General features: G+C 51.7%; 7 protein-coding genes across 7 annotated transcripts; 4 read left to right on the forward strand and 3 right to left on the reverse strand.

Annotated features, from left to right (window-relative positions):
- Nucleotides 1-1,912: 1,912 nt before the first annotated feature.
- Nucleotides 1,913-4,368, forward strand: BCR38DRAFT_336566 (actin-like ATPase domain-containing protein; the record flags this gene model as incomplete). The annotated part of the gene is made up of 4 exons (XM_040855465.1): nucleotides 1,913-2,515; nucleotides 2,569-2,673; nucleotides 2,745-4,116; nucleotides 4,169-4,368. The coding sequence occupies 4 exons, from the start codon at nucleotides 1,913-1,915 to the stop codon at nucleotides 4,366-4,368; spliced, it is 2,280 nt and encodes a 759-aa protein (XP_040717962.1).
- A 732-nt stretch (nucleotides 4,369-5,100) lies between these two features.
- On the reverse strand, nucleotides 5,101-5,806 carry BCR38DRAFT_407319 (uncharacterized protein; the record flags this gene model as incomplete). The annotated part of the gene is made up of 2 exons (XM_040858156.1): nucleotides 5,101-5,435; nucleotides 5,692-5,806. The coding sequence occupies 2 exons, from the start codon at nucleotides 5,804-5,806 to the stop codon at nucleotides 5,101-5,103; spliced, it is 450 nt and encodes a 149-aa protein (XP_040717963.1).
- Nucleotides 5,807-8,657: 2,851 nt separating this feature from the next.
- Nucleotides 8,658-10,359, forward strand: BCR38DRAFT_482960 (uncharacterized protein; the record flags this gene model as incomplete). Its single annotated transcript, XM_040863563.1, has 3 exons — nucleotides 8,658-8,754; nucleotides 8,814-8,893; nucleotides 8,947-10,359. 3 exons carry the CDS (start codon nucleotides 8,658-8,660, stop codon nucleotides 10,357-10,359), a joined length of 1,590 nt encoding a protein of 529 aa, XP_040717964.1.
- A 242-nt stretch (nucleotides 10,360-10,601) lies between these two features.
- On the reverse strand, nucleotides 10,602-12,427 carry BCR38DRAFT_426761 (uncharacterized protein). Its single transcript, XM_040859791.1, has one exon. It carries the CDS (start codon nucleotides 12,053-12,055, stop codon nucleotides 10,877-10,879), a length of 1,179 nt encoding a protein of 392 aa, XP_040717965.1. The 5' UTR covers nucleotides 12,056-12,427; the 3' UTR covers nucleotides 10,602-10,876.
- A 724-nt stretch (nucleotides 12,428-13,151) lies between these two features.
- On the forward strand, nucleotides 13,152-14,509 carry BCR38DRAFT_482962 (uncharacterized protein; the record flags this gene model as incomplete). The annotated part of the gene is made up of 2 exons (XM_040863564.1): nucleotides 13,152-13,220; nucleotides 13,352-14,509. 2 exons carry the CDS (start codon nucleotides 13,152-13,154, stop codon nucleotides 14,507-14,509), a joined length of 1,227 nt encoding a protein of 408 aa, XP_040717966.1.
- Nucleotides 14,510-14,853: 344 nt separating this feature from the next.
- BCR38DRAFT_456139 (cyclophilin-like domain-containing protein) lies at nucleotides 14,854-15,927 on the reverse strand (the record flags this gene model as incomplete). Its single annotated transcript, XM_040861877.1, has 2 exons — nucleotides 14,854-14,857; nucleotides 15,440-15,927. The coding sequence occupies 2 exons, from the start codon at nucleotides 15,925-15,927 to the stop codon at nucleotides 14,854-14,856; spliced, it is 492 nt and encodes a 163-aa protein (XP_040717967.1).
- Nucleotides 15,928-16,751: 824 nt separating this feature from the next.
- Nucleotides 16,752-18,458, forward strand: BCR38DRAFT_456141 (signal peptide peptidase-domain-containing protein; the record flags this gene model as incomplete). The annotated part of the gene is made up of 2 exons (XM_040861878.1): nucleotides 16,752-17,617; nucleotides 17,678-18,458. 2 exons carry the CDS (start codon nucleotides 16,752-16,754, stop codon nucleotides 18,456-18,458), a joined length of 1,647 nt encoding a protein of 548 aa, XP_040717968.1.
- Between the last annotated feature and the right edge of the window lie 1,581 nt (nucleotides 18,459-20,039).

The raw sequence follows: 20,039 nt of genomic DNA on the forward strand, positions 1-20,039 counted from the left end.
TTAAAGTTGAGCTTGAAGGGAGGCTTAGCCAGCTCAGCCGCCTCTTCTCCATAAGTTTGGGGATGGTGAGGAGGACGTTGGAGGACGGGAGGGTAGCAGTCCTCTCGAGACCATCAATGATGAAGAGGGCTGCAATAATGTTAGAAAGATATGCCGTGGCCTCAAGTTGGGCATGAAGTGTTGCAGTTCGACCTGACCCAAGAAACGCACCCCTTCTGAGAAGACAAGAAGGATCTGCTGGATTCCATTTCCTGATGTTCTGGGCCCACACCAAGGATACTTCTGTCGTGCAACTGGGCGCCCTAGTGCCGCTTTCAGAAAAGACGCTAGTCCACACTCGAGCGGCCCGCGCGCTGTTTTGTCCAGGACTTCGAGGACAATTACGTACGGTCTACGGATTAGTCCACACTAGCCGTACCTGAATACTTCATCTTCTAGTACTTCCAAGCAATTATTTGTCTCCGGAGTGCTGAGGACGATGCAAAATCCACTTTTGCATAACCCGTATATCAATGGGGAAGCATGATAAGGAAGCGGTGCTGTGGCAAAGCTCAAGCTTGACCCATAACTAGCTCAAGTCGTGCAATTGGAAGTACGCGAGTGTTGCCATTGGCTTCTCGTTCAGGTGAGCTGCTGCGGCCGCCTTCGCAAGCTAACAAAGAAAAGTCCTTGAGAACTGAATTCCATACGACTTTTCACACTTGCAGCTTCCGACGGCCTCGATGCGAAATCCAGACACCGCTTCATCCAATCTTTTTCGGGCAGTTCCCTCCCGCCGACCGGCACAATTTGGAGCAGCTACCCAGCAAGTTTGGCCGCCTCAATATTTGCTGCAAGAACTACTCAATCAATCACCTTTCTAACCTGCGTCAATTCCTCTCAATTTGTCCCACAAGTTCCTTCGTCAGGCATTAGCGAGCTTGCACTCTTATTTTTCTACTGGTCCTAGGAAGTCCCTTGTTCTTGCCAAAGCTGCTGCTGCCGAGGCGTTCTACATTCCTGCAACACCGTCCTCGATCTTTCCTGCAGTCATGTATGTGATAAACTGCCAATGTCCAGAAAGGCCTTCTCAATAACATCTAGAGCAGTAGTCTGGTGTCAATCCGAGCAGACCTGACTTAATCAGCAGTCGGCTCTCAAGTTTCCTCACCTGCCCAAAGAGCCATTGAACCCGTCAATTGTCGCGGCATTGCACCCATTTCACATGACATCTACGGCACAGCAACCACCAAATACCAAGTTGCAGATTTTGCGCCCATCACTTCAATTTCCCTCCCGAGGCCCAGAACTGCACCATTCTTACTCTGCAGCGTCCTGGGGTAATTAACATCAAATCGATACGCAGCAGCTAAGTAAGTACCAGGAAGTGGGCCAGCAACGACTACGCCGTGACTATTTCACTTGAAAGTCCTCTGGAACAAGCGGCTATCCAACGGTACTCCACCCGGTCTCCCATTGGAACAGATGTTTATCTCGGTGTACTCCAGGTAAAGCCCCAGTGGAACAAGCAGGTAAAGGACGGCGTTTTGAGAAATACTTGCAAGCATACAGATTTGACTAATTAGGTACCCTGTACTGTAGGACTCCGCACTTCAGCCTTACACTGCCAACACTTTAGCGCTGTCAGCTCATCCAGCCACAAGGAGGGGTGTCCACCATTCTATTTTCTTACCTTGAGACGTGCTTGGCCCTCTGTCCTTGACGTTGTCCGCAGCCATCTGCTTTTGGGGTCGGAGACTCAGGACTCACGGCTGCTGCGCGTTGCGTGCCCCATCTGACAAGGAACCCACCCCATCCGTTGTCCTTCAACCCTCGCTTTTAGGCCAGCCCGCCTCAGGTAGCTGTGTAATCCCCCGCGGCCCGCAAATCCCTTCACCTTCTCCCTCCCTTATTACCTTTTGAACTCGTCCATATGAGTTCGTTGAACTCTCGATTCAAAGGCCTCGGATTCGGTAAACGTAAATCCACTGCCAGCAGTGTCGGTTCGCCTTCACTAGGGGACGTCCCGCCTTCGAGTGCAACCCCACCACCTCAGGCCCAAGGTCAAGGGCCTTCTCAAATACCGCAACAGTTCCCCCGAACTGGTCCCGCCCCCTCCATCGCTTCATCGTCGTCACAACAAAGCCTCCCAACGATGAACCATCCCGGCGCTGGTCCCCGTCCACCCAGCTACACGGCAAATTACAACACAGGCCCTCCTACGGTTGGGCGCATGAGCCCGCAAACCGGCCTTGGCCCGACTCGCACTCCTCCGTCACAGATGATCGGCGGACCACCGCCTATCAACACTGGCGCCCCCGCTGGATATCCTCCTCAGATGCAGCAGATGCAGCAAGGCGGCGGTCCCCCTCCAGGAATGCAAGGTGGTCCTCCTGGATACGCCGGCGCTACCGGCTACCCTCCGCCTGCTCCATCCCAAATTCCAGGCAACGTCATGCAGCAATTCGGTAGACCAGCTGCTGAAGTTGAGGGTAACAGTCGCAGCAAGGCTCAGTTGATTGTCGGAATTGACTTTGTATGTACTGCCCAATCCTTCATAAAGTATTGTTCTAACCGGCTGCCTTGCAGGGTACGACGTTCTCTGGCGTCGCGTTCGCATTCGCAACAAACAACGAGGCCAAGGAAGACATTATCACCGAATGGCCGGGCGCTGGTTCATACACAAAACAGAAGGTGCGAATCCATTGCCTTGCGAAGACGTTGCCTTCTGTATGAATTGATGCTGACAGAAATAACCCTGGCAGATTCCAACTGTACTTTACTATGACCAGTATCAGAAAGTTGTCGGATGGGGCCCGGATATTGCTGATGCGCTTGCGCCCACAGGCTACCCCAAGCCGGGTGTTCAAAAGGTCGAGTGGTTCAAGCTCCAGCTTATGTTGTCGGGGAACACCTACATCGACCCAATTAACCTGCCGCCTCTGCCCCCCGGCAAGTCCGAGATTGATGTCGCTGCCGATTACCTTTTCAAGCTTCGGCAAGCCATGAGATCGGCGCTGCAGAAGACGCTGGGCGAGGTTTTTAACAGAGAGGAGCGCAATATCCGATACTACCTGACGGTGCCAGCTATTTGGAATGACGCTGGCAAAGCCGCCACGAGAGCAGCTGCCATCCAGGCTGGCTTCCTTCGAGATGAGAACGATAACCGATTGACGCTCGTCAGTGAACCTGAAGCCGCGGCACTGTTCTGCTCCAAGACTGGCCTGCTTAATCTCAAGGTGCACGACGCTGTTCTGATCGTCGATTGCGGCGGAGGCACGGTCGATCTGATTGCCTACGAAGTCGAGGACGAGAACCCCTTCACTGTAGCAGAGTGCACAGCAGGTTCGGGTGACTCGTGTGGCTCGACAGCACTCAACCGGAACTTCAGCAACATCCTGCGAACCAAGATCAGGAAGATGAAGCTGCCCGACGGATCCAAGACGGCTGGTCGAGTGTATGCCAAGTGTATCATGGACTTCGAGAACAGAATCAAGGCCGATTTCCGGAACAACGGCCAAAAGTGGGCGGTTGATGTTGGTATCGAGGCCGAATTCCCTGAAGCTGGCATCGAGGAAGGCTACATGACCTTCACTAACGAGGAAATTCTCCAGTGCTTCGAGCCAGTGGTCAATAGAATTCTAGAACTTGTGCGGAACCAGATCATTGCCATCCAAGCACAAAACCGGACGTTGCAGAACATCCTGGTTGTCGGTGGATTCGGAGCTTCGGAATACTTGTTCCAGCAGATCAAGCTACACGTTCCGCCTCAGTTCCAGTCCAAGGTCGTCCGCCCCATGGACTCCGTCGCCGCTATCGTCAAAGGCGCCGTCACTTCGGGCGTCACCGAGCAAGTCATTACTCACCGTGTTGCTCGTCGCCATTATCTCATGGCCACATTGCAACCCTTCAAGGAGGGTTACCACCCGGAAGCCTACAGAGTTCCCTCTCTCGACGGCAAGGACCGGTGCAAGTTTACTCGGCAGATTTTCGTGCAGAAAGGCCAGAAGGTCAAGATTGGAGAGCCTGTCAAGGTATCATTCTTCAGACAAGTCGCCCCCGGTGCTACCCTCATGTACGAGGACATCTTGTATGCCTGCGATGACGACGTCTGTCCTGAGTACACCAAGGATCCTCGTAAGTTGACAGTTACTCGTATTTCAATCCGCAAAACTAACGGTACAACTAGGCATAAAGGAGGTTGTTACCCTTACATCGGATTTGTCCCGCAAGAACTTGGAGAAGGACTTCGAGCGCATGGACACACCCCAGGGCACCTTCTACCGAGTCTATTTCGACATCTACCTTACCCTCGACGGCTCCGAATTCAGCGCCGAGCTCGTCTGCCAAGGAGAGGTCATGGGTCGCTGTAGAGCTCGGTTCAGATGAGGGATTAAGCTGCAGGCGATGGGCAAATCCAGCTACTGTTCGCGTCTCCTTTCCAATTTCTCCTTTCGCCATCACATGATACCTCGAAAAAAAAGACAGCCGAGATGGCATTCCTGTGGTGGTCAGGGATATCGGCAAAGTATTAACTAACACAAGAGCCTGTGGGACGGGAATGAAGAAATAATAATTGGAGAGGCCTTGAGGTACGTACGTACGAGTGCATGCGACTCGTCTCTCTCTAGAAAATGGATGGATGGATGACTCAAATGGATGAGGTTTTGATAATGCAGCTGTCATAAACTGCAGAAGATGTAGTTATCCACGAATGCTATTTTGCGTAGAGTTCCTCTTGACATCCTTGTGCCTCGCCATTCCATGCTCTTTCCAATCTACGTTCATGGGATGATGTTGTTCATTCCATGGGGTAACGTCGCTTGTTCTCTGGGATTATAGTGTATATTCCATAACAGTCAATAACTCATACTATTCTATAAAATAAGCATGTTTACCCTGTAGACTAATGATAATATTCCATTAAATAAGCAGAACTTATTACATGGTATAATACTTGCCATTCAACGGGATATTGAGGGGTGGTTGATGGGATACTCAAGTACACAGATTCAGCCTGACGACTGCTACTGTTTCAATGTGAAGTAGACCGTGTTCAGTTAGTGTGCTACTGCAGAATTTATATAATACATACCTCTTTCCGTCGCTCGTATTGGCACCTCAGCGCATATCGCACTGTATGACCCTCTCGAGCGCTCGAGTCACAGGCTTCCAGCCTGAGGAGTGCCAACATGAAGCAGCACCGATCTGCTTGATGACCTCCGCAGCGGCCTGGGATAATAATCCACCGGCCAACTTCCCAGTGACCTCAAAAAGGAAATGTGACTTGTGACTTGTAATCATGGCATATGATATAACCTTGTGTTTCACATCGTAGAAACTACACTTCTCCTTATACTCGCCTCCTCGATCGATAATTCCGGCTGCTACCAGACGGTCGGTCACTCGAGCCTGGATGATTTGGTGTTTCTTGTTGCCTCCGGACTTATAGGAACCTGTGAAGGGAAGAGAAACTCTTGAGCCAACTGTCTACGAAAGCTCAGGACTCTATGTGAAGCCTCCCGGGCCAATGCAGTACTATACATCCCGGTTTCATCTCATATGAAAGCATCCCTTTCTCTTGCCTTGTGAGAATACAAATCTCCTTCGCTAGTCAACACTTACTGCTTATATCTATGCTCATAGCATGGCGCCTCGTACCGGTGGACTGTGCCCTGTCATCGGCCGGCTCCTAGATGAAATTCGACATACCATGGTCGGCGAGTCTGGCTTCCCTCCCAATCGGATTCCCACACACCCAAGACCGCCTGTCGTGGGCGATCTGGTTTACAACACCGAGATCATGCATTCCTCGTACGTGCGGCATTCTTTACTGGATCTCGTTCTGGGATGCGCCGACACGCATGGGCCTATATTCGGATGATGGCAGGTGGGCGACCAAATGGCATTCCGGTATGAAGGGCATCTCGGCCATGGTTGCCTCCGAATCGGGATTAGCCTTGTTGTATATATTGGTTGCGCAACACCCTTGACGAATACACATGTACTAAGTCGTGGTCCCTGGTTATCAGTGGTCGACCAATGTCCGATCCTACAAGTACTTAAACTGGCAGGCCACAGCTTCAACGTTTACGCATCAAAATTTCATCTAGGTGCTAATATTAAACAGAACCAACGCAGTCGCGTATCTTTGATTCTACGACATTATGCTTGGTCAGCACCTTGGGGCTGGCTGATCTTATGCGCTGCTTCCATCTCGCTTGGCCTCACGAGCACGACTGGCACGGGGGCGTTTGTGTTCATCTTCATCTTATTACCAGGCTTCCTCCTCGGCATGCTTTGGCCGATACTGATCTTGTCCAAATAACGGTGGTCGACGTCACCGGCAATCAAGGGGCTCAGACTGCATCATGCTGATTTGGGCGAGAAGGTAGGTTGGCATGGGCTGTGCACAAGTCCAAGTGATCAAAGGGAACTTAGCCTTGGGCTGGAACGTCAATCGAATAGAATCGGGGCCTGAATGGGGGTCATTGCAGGATTCATATTGTAGTTTACGACCTCAGGGAACCTTCGTCGCATATGGGTAGCATCTCTCTCTCTGAGATTGAGAACATGTACCATTTCAAGGGCTCCTTGACCAACGCCTGTGAGAATCGTTATGCGCTACATAACAGTATTATTCGCTGCACGTGCTGCACGACGAGGACAGGAAATAGCTGAGACGTTAAGTCAGCAATGGCAATCTTGGAATATCCACGACTGATAAGATTGGTCAGATAGCAGCCGGGTCTTGGTGGGACAAGGTGGATACATTGTTATACCCTGGGGCGCTCGATAATACGCCATTGGACAGATGGCTTGTGCTAGAGACTCGAGTCCCCAGAACAATTCGTTGAGAGAAGCTACGAAGTGACTAAAGTTGGTAAAGCCTCACAAATTTGGTTACTGCATTTTCACCCCGCGGCAGTGGCAACCAAGCAAGCCGCCAGATAAGGTCTCACCGCATCCAGAGATTTCTATGCGGTTACCGGCCACCGGGCTAGACGGTTGGACTGGTGCGACTTTTCTGTCAAGAACCTGTGTTGGAGATGCTGAAGAGGCAGCTTGCTCTCCTATCTTGCATGATACATGACAGCTCGCTCATTATACGTAATTTCCCTCTCATTCACTTGTGACGCTTTGCGCCGAGGTTTCACCAAAACCTCCATTCGGTGTCAGTGAGACGAAACTGCAATTTTCTTTGATTCACCCCTTCCAGTCTCGAATCTGTTGACAAGAACCCCTCAGTCACGGACCTCTCTTGCAAGCCATTGTGGCTCTTGGCTCTGGCTACTTTTACTGCAACGAACTTCCTCCTTCCAGATTTGACCTTCTGCCGCTCGTCCTCCTACCTATCGTGCTTCTTCAATTGTTAGTGACCTTTTGTCGCATTTCTCGTTAGGAAACACTTGGCCGCGACTTCATACAGTTAATTGAGACCACCCCTAATCTGTCCCGAGGCTGCCGCCCTTCCGGACCGCGCTTCCATCCTCGTCGACCCCCCCATCGTGTGCTCTCCTCGTACGCGATATCGCCCGACGTCAGCTAGAAGTACCCAGTTACAAATATCACGAGACTGACAAAGTCCCACGCCAGCCAGCCGAGCGGGAAACCCTACGTTGCCCACCTCCAAGGTACGAGCTATCCAGTGATACTTTCAGTAACCTGGTTCTGCTTTTTTTCTGAGCCGCATCGCTGGGTAGAGATACACTCGCTGCTGGTGGTGCTCTGTTCCTGGCTGCTGGAAACAGGCACTTGGTCCTGGCCAAATCCCCAGAATACCTCCACGTCGCTCCTTGGACCCAAGTCCCGGAGGACACACTCAATACCACGGGGTGCTGGGATTCTCCAGCAAAAGTGCAACCCGTCCTCGTGCGGCCGGATCTAATTTTTCTCGGAGCACTTCACATCATTCGACGTTCTGGCCGGTTTGCATGTCTAGTCGGCAGATAATCACATCACGCAGGTCCTCCGGAGTCTGGCCGACACGATTTTTCCACAGGTGTGGATCTAATGACCTCATTGCAGCTCCGCAGACCATCCAACGGCCAGCGAGATCGTTGCAGCAGGACGGGCCGTTTGTCCACAGAGAACTCCAACCGCAATATTGACGATTGGTCCCAGGCGTTGCAGCTCCACGAGCTCAGTCCCCGAGTCCAGTATCCCCCACTAATAAACTTCTCCGCGAGCCTCCCCGCCAATCCGTCAAACTGTTGCTCCAGGATTATAAAAGCGCCTTTCGGCGCTCTGCTCCTCGCCGAGCTGACGCTGACACTGACACTAACGCTTCCGATATTGCTTCCAACGAAAAGGCCCGATCTGTCGCAACACGGGGCTCTCTCAACTTCATCCATCTCTTCTCCTTGGCTTTCTTGATCCTGGTCTTGGTAAGTTTGTCTACTAGCATATGCATATGCACGAGTAGTTTTTCCCTCATCCAGCATTAAATGCAGCCCCACATCCAATAATGTTTCCATGTCACAATCTGGCGCTGACCCCTCCATAATAAGATCGCCCAGCTGTTCCTCACAGACGCGAAAATCCAATACTCGCGCATATTTACATCTCACCCTTTCTCGCGCACTGCTTGCTCTCCTCCGGCCGTAGTGACGCACGAGCCTGTTTGCGAAAGCCCCCAGCCTTTCCCTACCGCCCCGCCCGTGTCCCGCGCCCACACCATGGCCCTCGCCCAAGAGACGAAGCGCATCACCGCGCAGTTCGAGTACACCGACGAAGATGTGAACACGGGCGTCCAGGAATTTCTGCGCCAGATGAGTACGTCTCGCTGCAACACTGCGACGCCGAAGCCATGCACTGACCGAGCTATACTTCAGACGAAGGATTGCAGAAAGATGGCACGAGCATGAGCCAGATCCCCACCTACGTTACAGGAGTACCTAACGGCACTGAAAAGGTGAGCTTTATGGGTATCAACTGCGCCTGCTCCTTACTGACAACTGTGCGCAGGGGCTGTATTTGGCGGTCGATCTTGGGGGCACCAACTTCCGCGTCTGCTCCATTCATCTTAATGGCGACACGACCTTCAACCTCACCTACAGCAAGGTTGCTATCCCCAAAGAGCTGATGACAGCAAAGACTGCCCAAGAACTCTTCGCTTTCTTGGCAAAGCAGATCGAGTTGTTCCTCAAGACTCACCATGAGGAGCACTTTGAGGCGCACACTCAACGACGACAAACAATAAGCACTCCAGATGGCTTTGCGGATGAACACCTCTTCCGGCTGGGGTTCACCTTCAGCTTTCCAGTGCAACAATTTGGCATTAACAAGGGCACATTGATCAGATGGACCAAGGGGTTTGATATTCCTGACGCCATCGGAAAGGATGTGTGCGCGCTTTTGCAAGATGAGATTGAAAAGCTCCACCTTCCAGTCAAGGTGGCAGCTCTGGTGAACGACACTGTCGGTACCCTGATGGCCCGTTCTTACACGTCACCGGGCAACACCAGCACGCTGCTGGGTGCTATCTTCGGCACTGGCACCAACGGTGCATATGTTGAGAAGGTCACTAATATCCTCAAGCCCGTCGAAGGACAGTATGACAAGTCGACTGGCAACATGGTCATCAACACCGAATGGGGCTCCTTCGACAACCAACTGAACGTGCTGCCCAACACTTCTTACGACATTGAACTAGACAAGATGAGTGTAAACCCTGGAATCCAGATGTTCGAAAAGCGGGTATCTGGCATGTTCCTTGGCGAGATTGTGCGCCTTGTCATTGTTGATATGCTGAAGAACCCCAATATCTCGCTGTTCCGCGACGAGAACTCGAGCTTCAACGATTGGCAGTCGACAACCACCATTGGGGGCGACTCGACCATTATGAGGCAGTGGGGCCTCGACAGCTCCATCATGTCGATCGCTGCGGCTGATAATACCCCCGAATTCTCCACTTTGCGACAGCAGTTGGAGAGTCAGTTGCATATTTATGCGGCCTCTAGTGAGGATGCTCAGGCATTCAAGAATGTTGCATACGCCGTTGGCCGCCGTGCTGCTAGGCTCTCTGCTGTTGCAATTGGTGCCATCGTCCTGCAAAGCGGACTGCTGAGTGACGGCACCGACGAGCCCATTGACATTGGTGTTGATGGCAGTTTGGTTGAGCACTACCCCTACTTCCGCGACATGATTCACGAAGCTCTTTCGGCGATCAAGGGTATCGGATCCGAGGGTACAAAGAGAATCCGTATTGGCATCGCCAAGGATGGCAGCGGGGTTGGTGCCGCCCTCATCGCTCTTGTTGCCGCAGGCATGGAGAAGCACAACACCGTTGGTCATAACCTGAGTGCCATCAAGAACGATATCACGCAGAAGGTGATGGCCGCCATTCCCGAGACGGGGAGCTCGACGACTGTGGTCTAGGAGAACCCATTCCGTTGGACCCCACGTACTTGAACCATGAAAAGTCTTTATCATGATGCATATTGGTTGCCGCAACGACTTTTGACGAGATCATGAGCCGCTTGCTAGCAACAATTGGCGCGGCGTTTATAGGGGTGGGCAGATTTTGGAGGGCACTGCACAATTGTTTGTTTAAAGTTGAATTACATACAGGTTTTCACTAGTGAATACACGGTATAATCCCCAAAATAAGAGGTTGCAAGACCCTGATTTGATCTTTGTATTGCCTGTGACTTCCAAGGCTGTCTATGAGCTATGCCTACTTTGATACTGGCCAACTGATACAACGGGGAACCGATGCTCTACGTTTGTCCTCTTTTGTATCCGGCCCAGGTGGCATTCGGTGTGCTTTTACCGATATAGTCCCCTTTCCCTGCCAAATTCCACCATGGTTTCCCCTAATCTGCAAACGCTCCATACATCCAATCGATATTTTGTTCTTACTCGTGACTCTATTTTCCATGCCTGAAATCCGCCACTAGCTCCCAAAAGCAGCGGCTGGATACGAACGATCCCTTTTCTTCCGCATGACCGAGCTACTTCGTGAACTAGCACCGGAACTAGCGCCGCTTCCCGGTACTGTCAGATTTCGCGACATCTCGGCGGGCAAATCGTTCCACTCCGTCTCCGGCCGCGTGTTTTGGTAGGAGAGACCCAACCGCGGCGATGGACTCGGTGATGGTCTCGAACTTGGGTTTACACTAGCACTAGGAACATTCCGCGGTGGACCTGCTGCTGCTGTTGCTGACGGCAGAGGAGGAGACGCGACATCCGTAATTCCCACCAGCGCCGGTGTACGACTCGCCTGCTGCTCCAGCGCATCCAGCACCCCTCCGTTGCTCAGCTTGATGTCGCGCCGCACAATCCAGGCGTCGTTCGGCATCAGCTGCCTGTAGTACTCGGCCACGACGGGTTGCACCTTGTCAAACCCCCGCGCCGTGTACCACTTCATCCCTTCGACATTGTCGATCCACACGTGGGCGCACACGGTCCGGCAGTGCCACTTCTCGTCGCGCCGCGCCAGCTCGCATATCTCGTCCAGCAGAGCGCGCGCTAAGCCCAGACGCCGGTACGGCTCGTTTAGCACCAGGCTCTGGATGTACAGCGCATCTGAGATGATGTCGCGCGCAGACTGCGGGCGTGGTTGGTAGGAACGCTCGGGGCGGCAGATGATCCCGCCTATTACGGTGGGCTTGGGTGGCCGGCGGGGAGAGGTCGAGGGGGCGGTGTCGGAGTCATCACAGTGAATGGGACTGTCGGTCCAGAGGAGCACGCGCGAGAAGGCGCCTGAGGAGGAGGGGTCTGAGAGCGCGGCGTAGAAAGAGTCTGGGTAGCGGACCGGCAGGAGGCGGGAGACTATGCGGCGCAAGGACGGGACATGAGAGGGGAGGATGGGCGAGATGGTTATGTTGGGGTGGTGAGTCGGTTTCTGTAAAGGCACGGCGATGGGGGTTTTCGTGACTGCCGGATCGTTTGCGGTCGTGGTTTGGCGCGGCAGTGGAGGAGCTGCTGGTGGCGGCGTTTGGAATTGTTGTTGATGTACTTGGGCTTGAGGACGCGGCGCCGATGGAGGGGCAGCATACGTGGGCTGCTTCGGCTGGAAGAAGGACCGGATAGAAGCCTGGTTCCGGCCTTGCGATTGCGAAGGGAGTGACATGGTTGGTGGCAGAAACTGTATAGAATAAAGCCAACGAGAGAAAGATCAATGACGGGAGGCTTTTGCTCCCAAATGATGATCCCTAGTCAACAATGGATGCAGGGAAGGGATAGGGAAGTTTGTTACAGATATGTGGTATTCTTAACTAGTGACAGAGCTGCCGCGTCGGACTTTGGGCAAATACGCGTGGGGTCGTCCCGTCGTCGCGACTTCTCAATTGCCAGACTTCCTTGTTTCTGCTTCATATGATTTCAAGGATGGATGCTTCCGGATTAGGTCTAATTGAAAGAACAGGGATGAATCAAGCGACCTCGGGAGGTGTCAGGCCCTCTCCCAGCTAAGAGACTGCACCCCCGGGGCCCTCCGTTACCACCATCGCGACCCCCTAATTGCCCCTAACTCAGGTACTATGTACGCGTTTACTTAAGTGCATCCACTGAATTGCGTTAGATGGATTGATAGCCCGTGGCGATTGGTTCGCTCCTCGCCCAACTAAGGATTTAAAAGTCGATTGCGGAGCTGGCATTATTCTGACATTTGCATTTCGCAAGTCCAAAAATTGGAAGGCTGAGGCTTGCTTTCATTCCAAAGTTGAGTTTCTGATTGATTGGCCATAAGCCGGTGATCGTTGATCAGGCCGCCACAGGTTTCTCCTTTTACCAAGTTCACTACATCATCGCCGTCCGGTCACGTCAAGGGCAACTATACATTCATGGCCATCTTCGGAGCGGTGCCTTCATCGTTTGACAGACCCTTGGTGAAGGCTGACATTTGAATGTCGCGTGTGGTCCAACCGCCTGGTATTAGTGAACTCCTCCTACGTACCACACGACAACTGGAGCTTGTCAGCTTGGGGAATACCACAACCTGAATTTCGTCACTCCTTTCGGGAAAAAGTACAGGTCAATCTCTCATTGTCCGACAACATCGTTTTGGCAGCACCATTACGCACCAAAACCTCAGCCTCCCGGGAGAGGCTCGGATCTAAGCTGGAGGTTCCCATCACCAAGCGATTGGAACACTCACTCTCCTGCGCCGGTTACTGACATCGCCCCCAAGTCACCGGTTCATTCAGAGTTTTGCAACAAACTCCATCATGGCGTCGAATACAGGCAAGGCTGGCGTCATCAAGGCTTCCGACGATAAGAATCCCATGGACAAGCTTGTAAGCAATCTCACTCTCATGTATTACACATTATACGTACCATGCAACCATCGCCAAACCACGGCAAACGACAACCTATACACATAACGAGGCTGATAGACAAGGCTGCTAACCACGGAATGATTCGCCAGGCACACGCCGTGCTCGACGACTTATTATACAACATTGTCCACGACTTGTTGATCAAGGTGCACCGCGACGAGAAGATTGCCCGTGCGGCGACTGCCGCCATCCGTGTCGAGAAGCTGGCTTCCGATACCTCAGACTCGTCCTTGACAGACTCCAGACCTGACGTCAAAGTTGAGACGGATGCTGCATTATACGACGATGGCAAGGTGACACTGAAAGGAAACCCGCTCCTTACCACGAAAGACATAGTCTGCCCGCGATGCCACCTGCCTCGTCTACTGTATCCTACCGACGGCAAGGGAGCACGAAAACAAGACCCCAGCATAATTTACTGCAAGAAGTACCCGTACATCAACAAACCTGGTCATGACATCTATGGACAGACATGGGTACAACAAGGACCGGGCAGAGGCAAGAAGAAAAAGGACATGGAAAAGAAGCTCGAAACACCTCAAGACACTCCAGGCGCGACGCCCACGCCCGAAGATGGCAAAGGTGGCGCTGCGTCCCGACCGCCCCATGTGCTCTCGTTCCCCTCTGCCACCTGCAGCAAGTGCAAGCGCTGCATTCTCGTCACGCGCCTGAACAATCATATGGGCTCGTGTATTGGGAACAGTGGCCGCAACGCCAGCCGTGCCGCGGCACAAAAGATTAGCAACGGCAGCAGCAATGGACACAACGGCAGCCAAGGTGACGGCACCCCTCCAAACAGCCAGAAGGGAACACCCCACCCAGGATCGAGAGCGAATAGTCCCAAGAAACGCGATGGAGATGAAATGGACGAGGACGAGGACTCCGAAAACGAAGCCCCGAAGAAGAAGAAGCTCAAGCCGACGGCTGCGAATTCGACTAAGAAAGTGATCTTGAAGACCAAGAGTAGCGGGCCTAAGAAGGAGAAGGTCAAGACGAGCTCTTTGTTGAGTGTCGAGCAAAAGGTCGACGATGATGCCGAGGGCTCGACGGTCGAGGTCGCACCTAAAAAGAAGATCACAAAGACAGCCAGTCCTGCTAAAAAGCTCAAGCTGGGTGTCCCGAAGCCACTGCTCACGTCCCCGGCATCCAAGAACGGCAAGGCCAACGGCAGCGGCGGAGGAGGAGGCGGCGGTGACGATGCGGGTAGTGAAAGTTCGGGCACGCTAAGTTCGCCGCCGATTGTATAATATGTGTGTTCTCCTCGCCTGTGGTACCAAACCCGGGCCATGATGCGGATTCAAGGGACGGTATGGTCAAAGATCAAAAGCCACCTTGAAACTTGACTATTAACTCTGTATAATGCCACGCCTTGCATGGAAAAGGGGTTAAGGGAGGCTTCATTTTGCCATCATGTGGTTGGGCATACTTTGCATCATCAGGTACACCGGCGTTAGGCGGACAACCCGACATGGGTTCAGGTGGACTACTTCTGAGGCGTACCTCGCACACGTATAGCGTAGAATCTTGCCGTGTGCTTCAGAACAATATGATGATGTCTGATTTTGGGGACTTGTTTTGTTGTTTGCGGCAGTTATCTGTCTTGTCTAATTACCACCGCTTAGGGATTGACATTTAATCCGGACGGAGCCAACCCGTATAATGATGAACTTTCCATCAGCTGCAGTCCAGAAATAGATATAAATCAGACCAGCCTCGGGTCTAAATATGTCAACTACCAATTTCTTCGCACGACTGCATCATCCATTCCGCATCGTTCGACATCTGTTACTGTATCGTAAGTAGCTAGATACCTTTGGAGAAGGCATGCGAGGGAGCATGTCCGCGTACTGCGCATCCAGAAAGCTAGAGGGTGACAGCGAGGTGTATACGCAGCTGGCCATGTCACTGACGGAGCTCGACAAGCTTGCCTTGACCGACGACAGCTGCTCCGCGTAGCTGGTGTAGCCAGGGTGCACTTCCTTTAGGGAAGTCAACGAAGCTGGGTGCCTATTTTGGCATGACGAAGCCCTGTTTGGGTAGTTGTCATGCCCTAGGATGCCTCGGTGTCTAGCTCCTCCAAGCTGGATGTGCCAGCCGGCATCCAAGGCAGACGTTGGCGATATGCGGTAGTTTTCCGTCGGAATTCTAACAAGACTCATATCCTCCCCTCTCAATACCCATGACCGCCTTCCTCCACGACCCTCGCCTTCAGAATCTTCACCTCCTCCACCGGCCGGTCCTCAACACCCGTCCTCACAAGCCCCATCCTCTTCACAGCCCCCAACCCGCTCTGAACACGCCCAAAAATAGTATGTTTCCCATCGAGCCATGGTGTCGGTGCAAGGGTAATAAAAAACTGGCTACCGTTGGTATTCGGCCCCGCGTTGGCCATACTCAACACCCCCGCGCCCGTATGTCGCAAGCCCGCGTGGATCTCGTCCTCAAACTTGTCGCCATAGATGCTGCTCCCGCCGCGGCCGGTGCCCGTCGGGTCACCAGTTTGGATCATGAAGTTCGGGATGATGCGGTGGATCACGATGTTGTCGTAGTAAGATCGCTTGGTGAGCTCGAGGAAGTTTTGGCAGGTGCGCGGCGCGTGGTCTGGGTAGAGTTCGAGGGTTATGGCGCCCATGGTGGTTTCGAGGACGACATTTGGGGCGGTCATTTTGTCTGGGATGGAAAGAAGGATTGGGTTGTTGCGCTAAACTAGAGATTTGTGTTCGAGGTGATCAGTTGGTGAACATTTTCTGGCTGAGGTCTGAGTGTTGCATTGTCTGTCGCAAGGCTGCGAACGCTGCGGTATTCCAAACCCCGGCAAGCGGCTTGTAGATCAGCCACTAGCCACAAGCGTAGCTATCCCAGCTGCAAGGCTGCAGCGGCCTACTTCTGGTTCAATGTTGAAGACACATAATGAAACTGAATCGCTGCTTCATACAATATTTTTGCAGTTCATTTTTGAAGTCGTCAAATTAAAGACGGAAATATGGTAATTTCTAGTTGATTCATGCTCGTGGACAGATGGAGCGACGCCTTCTCAGAAACCATCATTCTCATGACTCTACGACTTTGACCTAGCAGTCACAAGCACAGGTTTAATCTAAGGCAGCGATACTTGTTTTGTTTCCTCCTCCGCTGTGGTTTCCTCCTTGATTGACACCAAGTTGCTAATCAGGCGTTGCAATATCAGCAATCAACTTCAGTGTTTTCCAGCTGACTGTTTTGATCTGAGGGCTATCTTGGCCACGTTTTCACCTACGCATTCTGAGCTTTTAATCATTGGAAGGGCCGCTTATACCAAGCTTCATTCTCCCTCGCGCCTCGCGGTCACAAATACAAATACTGCTCCTAGAACTACCGCCTACGCCCAAGTTCCGACATCTACATCAAAACACTGAGCATAATATCGCAACAACTATGGACAACTCTACGGAAAATTTGACGACGGTGGATGTTCCAGCTGAAGGGGCGAATGTCCAGGGCAACCTCACTATGTCCGGCGCTATCTCGTCTCTCTGGAATAACAGGGCTTTACTGATACTCCAATCGCGCCTTGTCTTCGCCGCCATGGCTTGCATCTACCTGGGCTCCTTTGCCGCTCTTCGAAGACCCCCTAGTGCGAGTCCCCGGAAGAAGCGCAAGACCAGCACCAAGGAGGATGCAGAGGATGATGACGATGAAGCCGATGATCAATACGTTCAGGGGCTCGAGCTATCGGATGCGATTGTGTTCCCATTGTTGGCCGGTACCGTCCTTGTTGGCCTCTACTACTTGATCAAGTGGCTCGAAGACCCTGCAATCCTTAACAAGATACTTGGGGTCTATTTCTCATTCATGTCTTTGGCCAGCATGGGCAAGCTGTTCGCAGATAGTTTGCACTTCTTGACTGGTCTGGTATTTCCTGACATCTGGAGAGCATCGGATGGAACACTATATCACTTTGATACGTCAAAAAAATGCCAGTACCGAATTTCCGAGTCGGGGGAGCACATCTTCGACGAAACGAGGAACTCGCCCTTCGCAGGACCGTTGTGGGCTCAGCGCTTACTCCCCGACATTAATCGCCGTTCGCTGTGGCAGCTGCGACATCTACTCCAGGAGCGGTGGACGGTCCGCTTCATGCTTCACGGCGTCGCCAAGGAGCGGTTCCGCGTAAGATTGAACGACATCGTCGCCATTTTTCTGGCTGTTGGTGCCAACATGATCAACTACACGGCCAAGTCCAATATAATTTCGAACATCATGGGCTACGCCTTCTCCTACACTGGCATTATCATGATGTCCCCAACCACTTTCACCACTGGCAGCGCGGTGCTCTTTGCACTCTTCTTCTACGATATCTACATGGTTTTCTACACGTGAGTAGCCTCTTGTGTTGATCTGGTGTTAATGACTCTTTCCTGACAATATGTATGCAGCCCATATATGGTCACGGTAGCAACTAAGCTTGAGGTCCCGATCAAGTTGGTTTTCCAGAGCGAGAAGAAATCCAGCATGCTCGGTCTCGGAGACATCGTCATCCCTGGCATGTTCATTGCGATATGCCTCCGTTTCGACAACTTCATGCATTATTACCGTCAACGTAAGTTCGTTGAGGTCGACCTCAAGTCAGATGAAGAACTATCCGGCGAACTCGTCACGTGTAAAGAGACGAGACGAATGGTTGTTAAGCCGGAATATGTGAACCCTCAAGGGCAATGGGGCAATCGATTCTGGGCCACTCGTTTTATTAACATGCTGTCGCCAGATGCTACGCCCGCATTGAAAGCCTCTGCATTTCGGAAGACATATTTCCATGCCGCCATGGTTGGATACTTCCTTGCCATGCTGGCAACGCTTACAGTGCTCTTCGTCTTTAAGCACGCCCAGCCTGCTCTCCTGTATCTCGTCCCGGGTGTCGTTTTCTCAGTCTGGCTGACGGCTTTTTGGCGCGGTGAGCTGCATGAGATGTGGACTTTCACGGAGGACGGAAGCTTGGACAAGACGGATGTGGTGGTAGATGTTGATGCGAATGGCAAGGTCGTGAAAGAGCTCAGCTTCACCCCGAAGAAAGAGACGGACGACGAGGGAGAAAAGGACACTGAGCCTACAAAGGAGGAACAGAAGTCGGTCGTCGCCAAAAAGAGAGTCGACAAGTACGTTTTCGCATTCACTGTCGAGGCTCCCGCTTCGCTTGCTACTGAAGTTAGGGGTGAGTAGAGCTGCAGACATGGTTGCGAGGGATGAGGTACTTGAGTATTCTATGTTGAAAAAGAGGAAATCCAGCATTACTTCCAGCTCGCTCTTACCAACGTAACATTGCAAAGATAAGCATTGACAGTGAATCAAATATACCAGATAGGATGGTGTGCAGAATGGAGAAATGCGACCAGAAATAGTTGTTCAGCTGTTTTCATGTTGCAGTTGCTGGGGAAATTTGCGTGAATAGTCGAGCACCAACACCCATGTAGCCAGCCACCTTGTCACTCTGCAATATTTCGAGGTTGAGCACAACCTAACTCGAAAAATGTCCTCGTGTAACTTCAGCTGATTCGTAATCTGCCTGTACTTCTTCCCTGGGAATTACCAGAACAATGATAAACCTTTAAATGCTCAGTGTTGAGTCACCATTGGGGTCCTCAGGAGGATGCGAAGCACGATATGCCAATTTACTCAGTACATACGTGTTTGAACAACACTGAGCCGTATTTCATAACGAAGTCTTCACAGTGTAGCTGGTGTGTACCGCACTCTGCTTGTCTGAACTGCATGGTTATGACCAGTCAAATTTTAATGTGTATATCCGTTGGCCTATAACTAGCTAAGTGGATTGGAGCGGGCAAATTATAGTGGCAGAAACAAAGCTTAATTGAGTACTAGAGAATGAAATTTCTCACCCGGTTCTAGGTGTGTAAGTTATCTCCTCATACTCGCTCACTTCTATACGTCTTCCCCAGGAACAAATCCCAGACACATAAAAAAACAAAAACAAAAAAGACACCAAAGAAGTGTCATAATCTTCTGAAATCGTTCCCCAATATAACCTACCATAAACTGACCATTGTTTGTCACTCTTATAAATCAACGGCTAGAGACTCTTTGGATCCTCAACGCCAGCTCGAACAACAAACCACACTTGTCGAAAGTCGACTTCAAATTGAACTCGAAGTCAATTATCACACAGATATCATGTATTTTAACCCATGCAGTTGACGTTTTATAGTCGAATCAACTAACACACTACGAAAAATTCGACAAGAGACAAGATCACGCATGAACAGAGGTTTACGCATGCAGTCGCTTAGCATACTCTTTCCAGAGGCGAAAATCCTCTGAGATACCAAGAACTATACCGCCCCCTCTCTAAACCTCAGACGGTGAATCAGACAACAAAATGACCCGTGAGTCCATGAATGTGGACGAAGTCAAAGACGAAGACACCGAAAACAGCGGAAAACTCATGGAAATCACATGTGAGCCAGCCTAATCGAAGAGGAACTCGACGCACTAATATCCAGCGAGCGCCTCAACCCTAGTCAAGCTCGGGAGACGAGGTTTACAATGTCGACATGAGCTCCATCACGAGCCCCGCAGTCCTTTAACACTTCCATGGCTAACTCTCCCAGGATGCGAAAGACCACGATCATCGGGGAAACGAATAGTGGTTCGGAAACGTTAACGCTGCACACTGGAGTAAGTTTTGTCATCACTCTCCTGAAATAGTAGGTAGCATCCGTGAAGGGTGTATGACCATTGTTTGATATCACCAGCGAACGAGTTTTGTTCGGAACGAGGTCGGGT

The sequence above is a fragment of the Pseudomassariella vexata genome, assembly GCF_002105095.1.
Source record: "Pseudomassariella vexata strain CBS 129021 chromosome Unknown BCR38scaffold_4, whole genome shotgun sequence".
NCBI classification, from domain to species: Eukaryota; Fungi; Ascomycota; class Sordariomycetes; order Amphisphaeriales; family Pseudomassariaceae; genus Pseudomassariella; species Pseudomassariella vexata.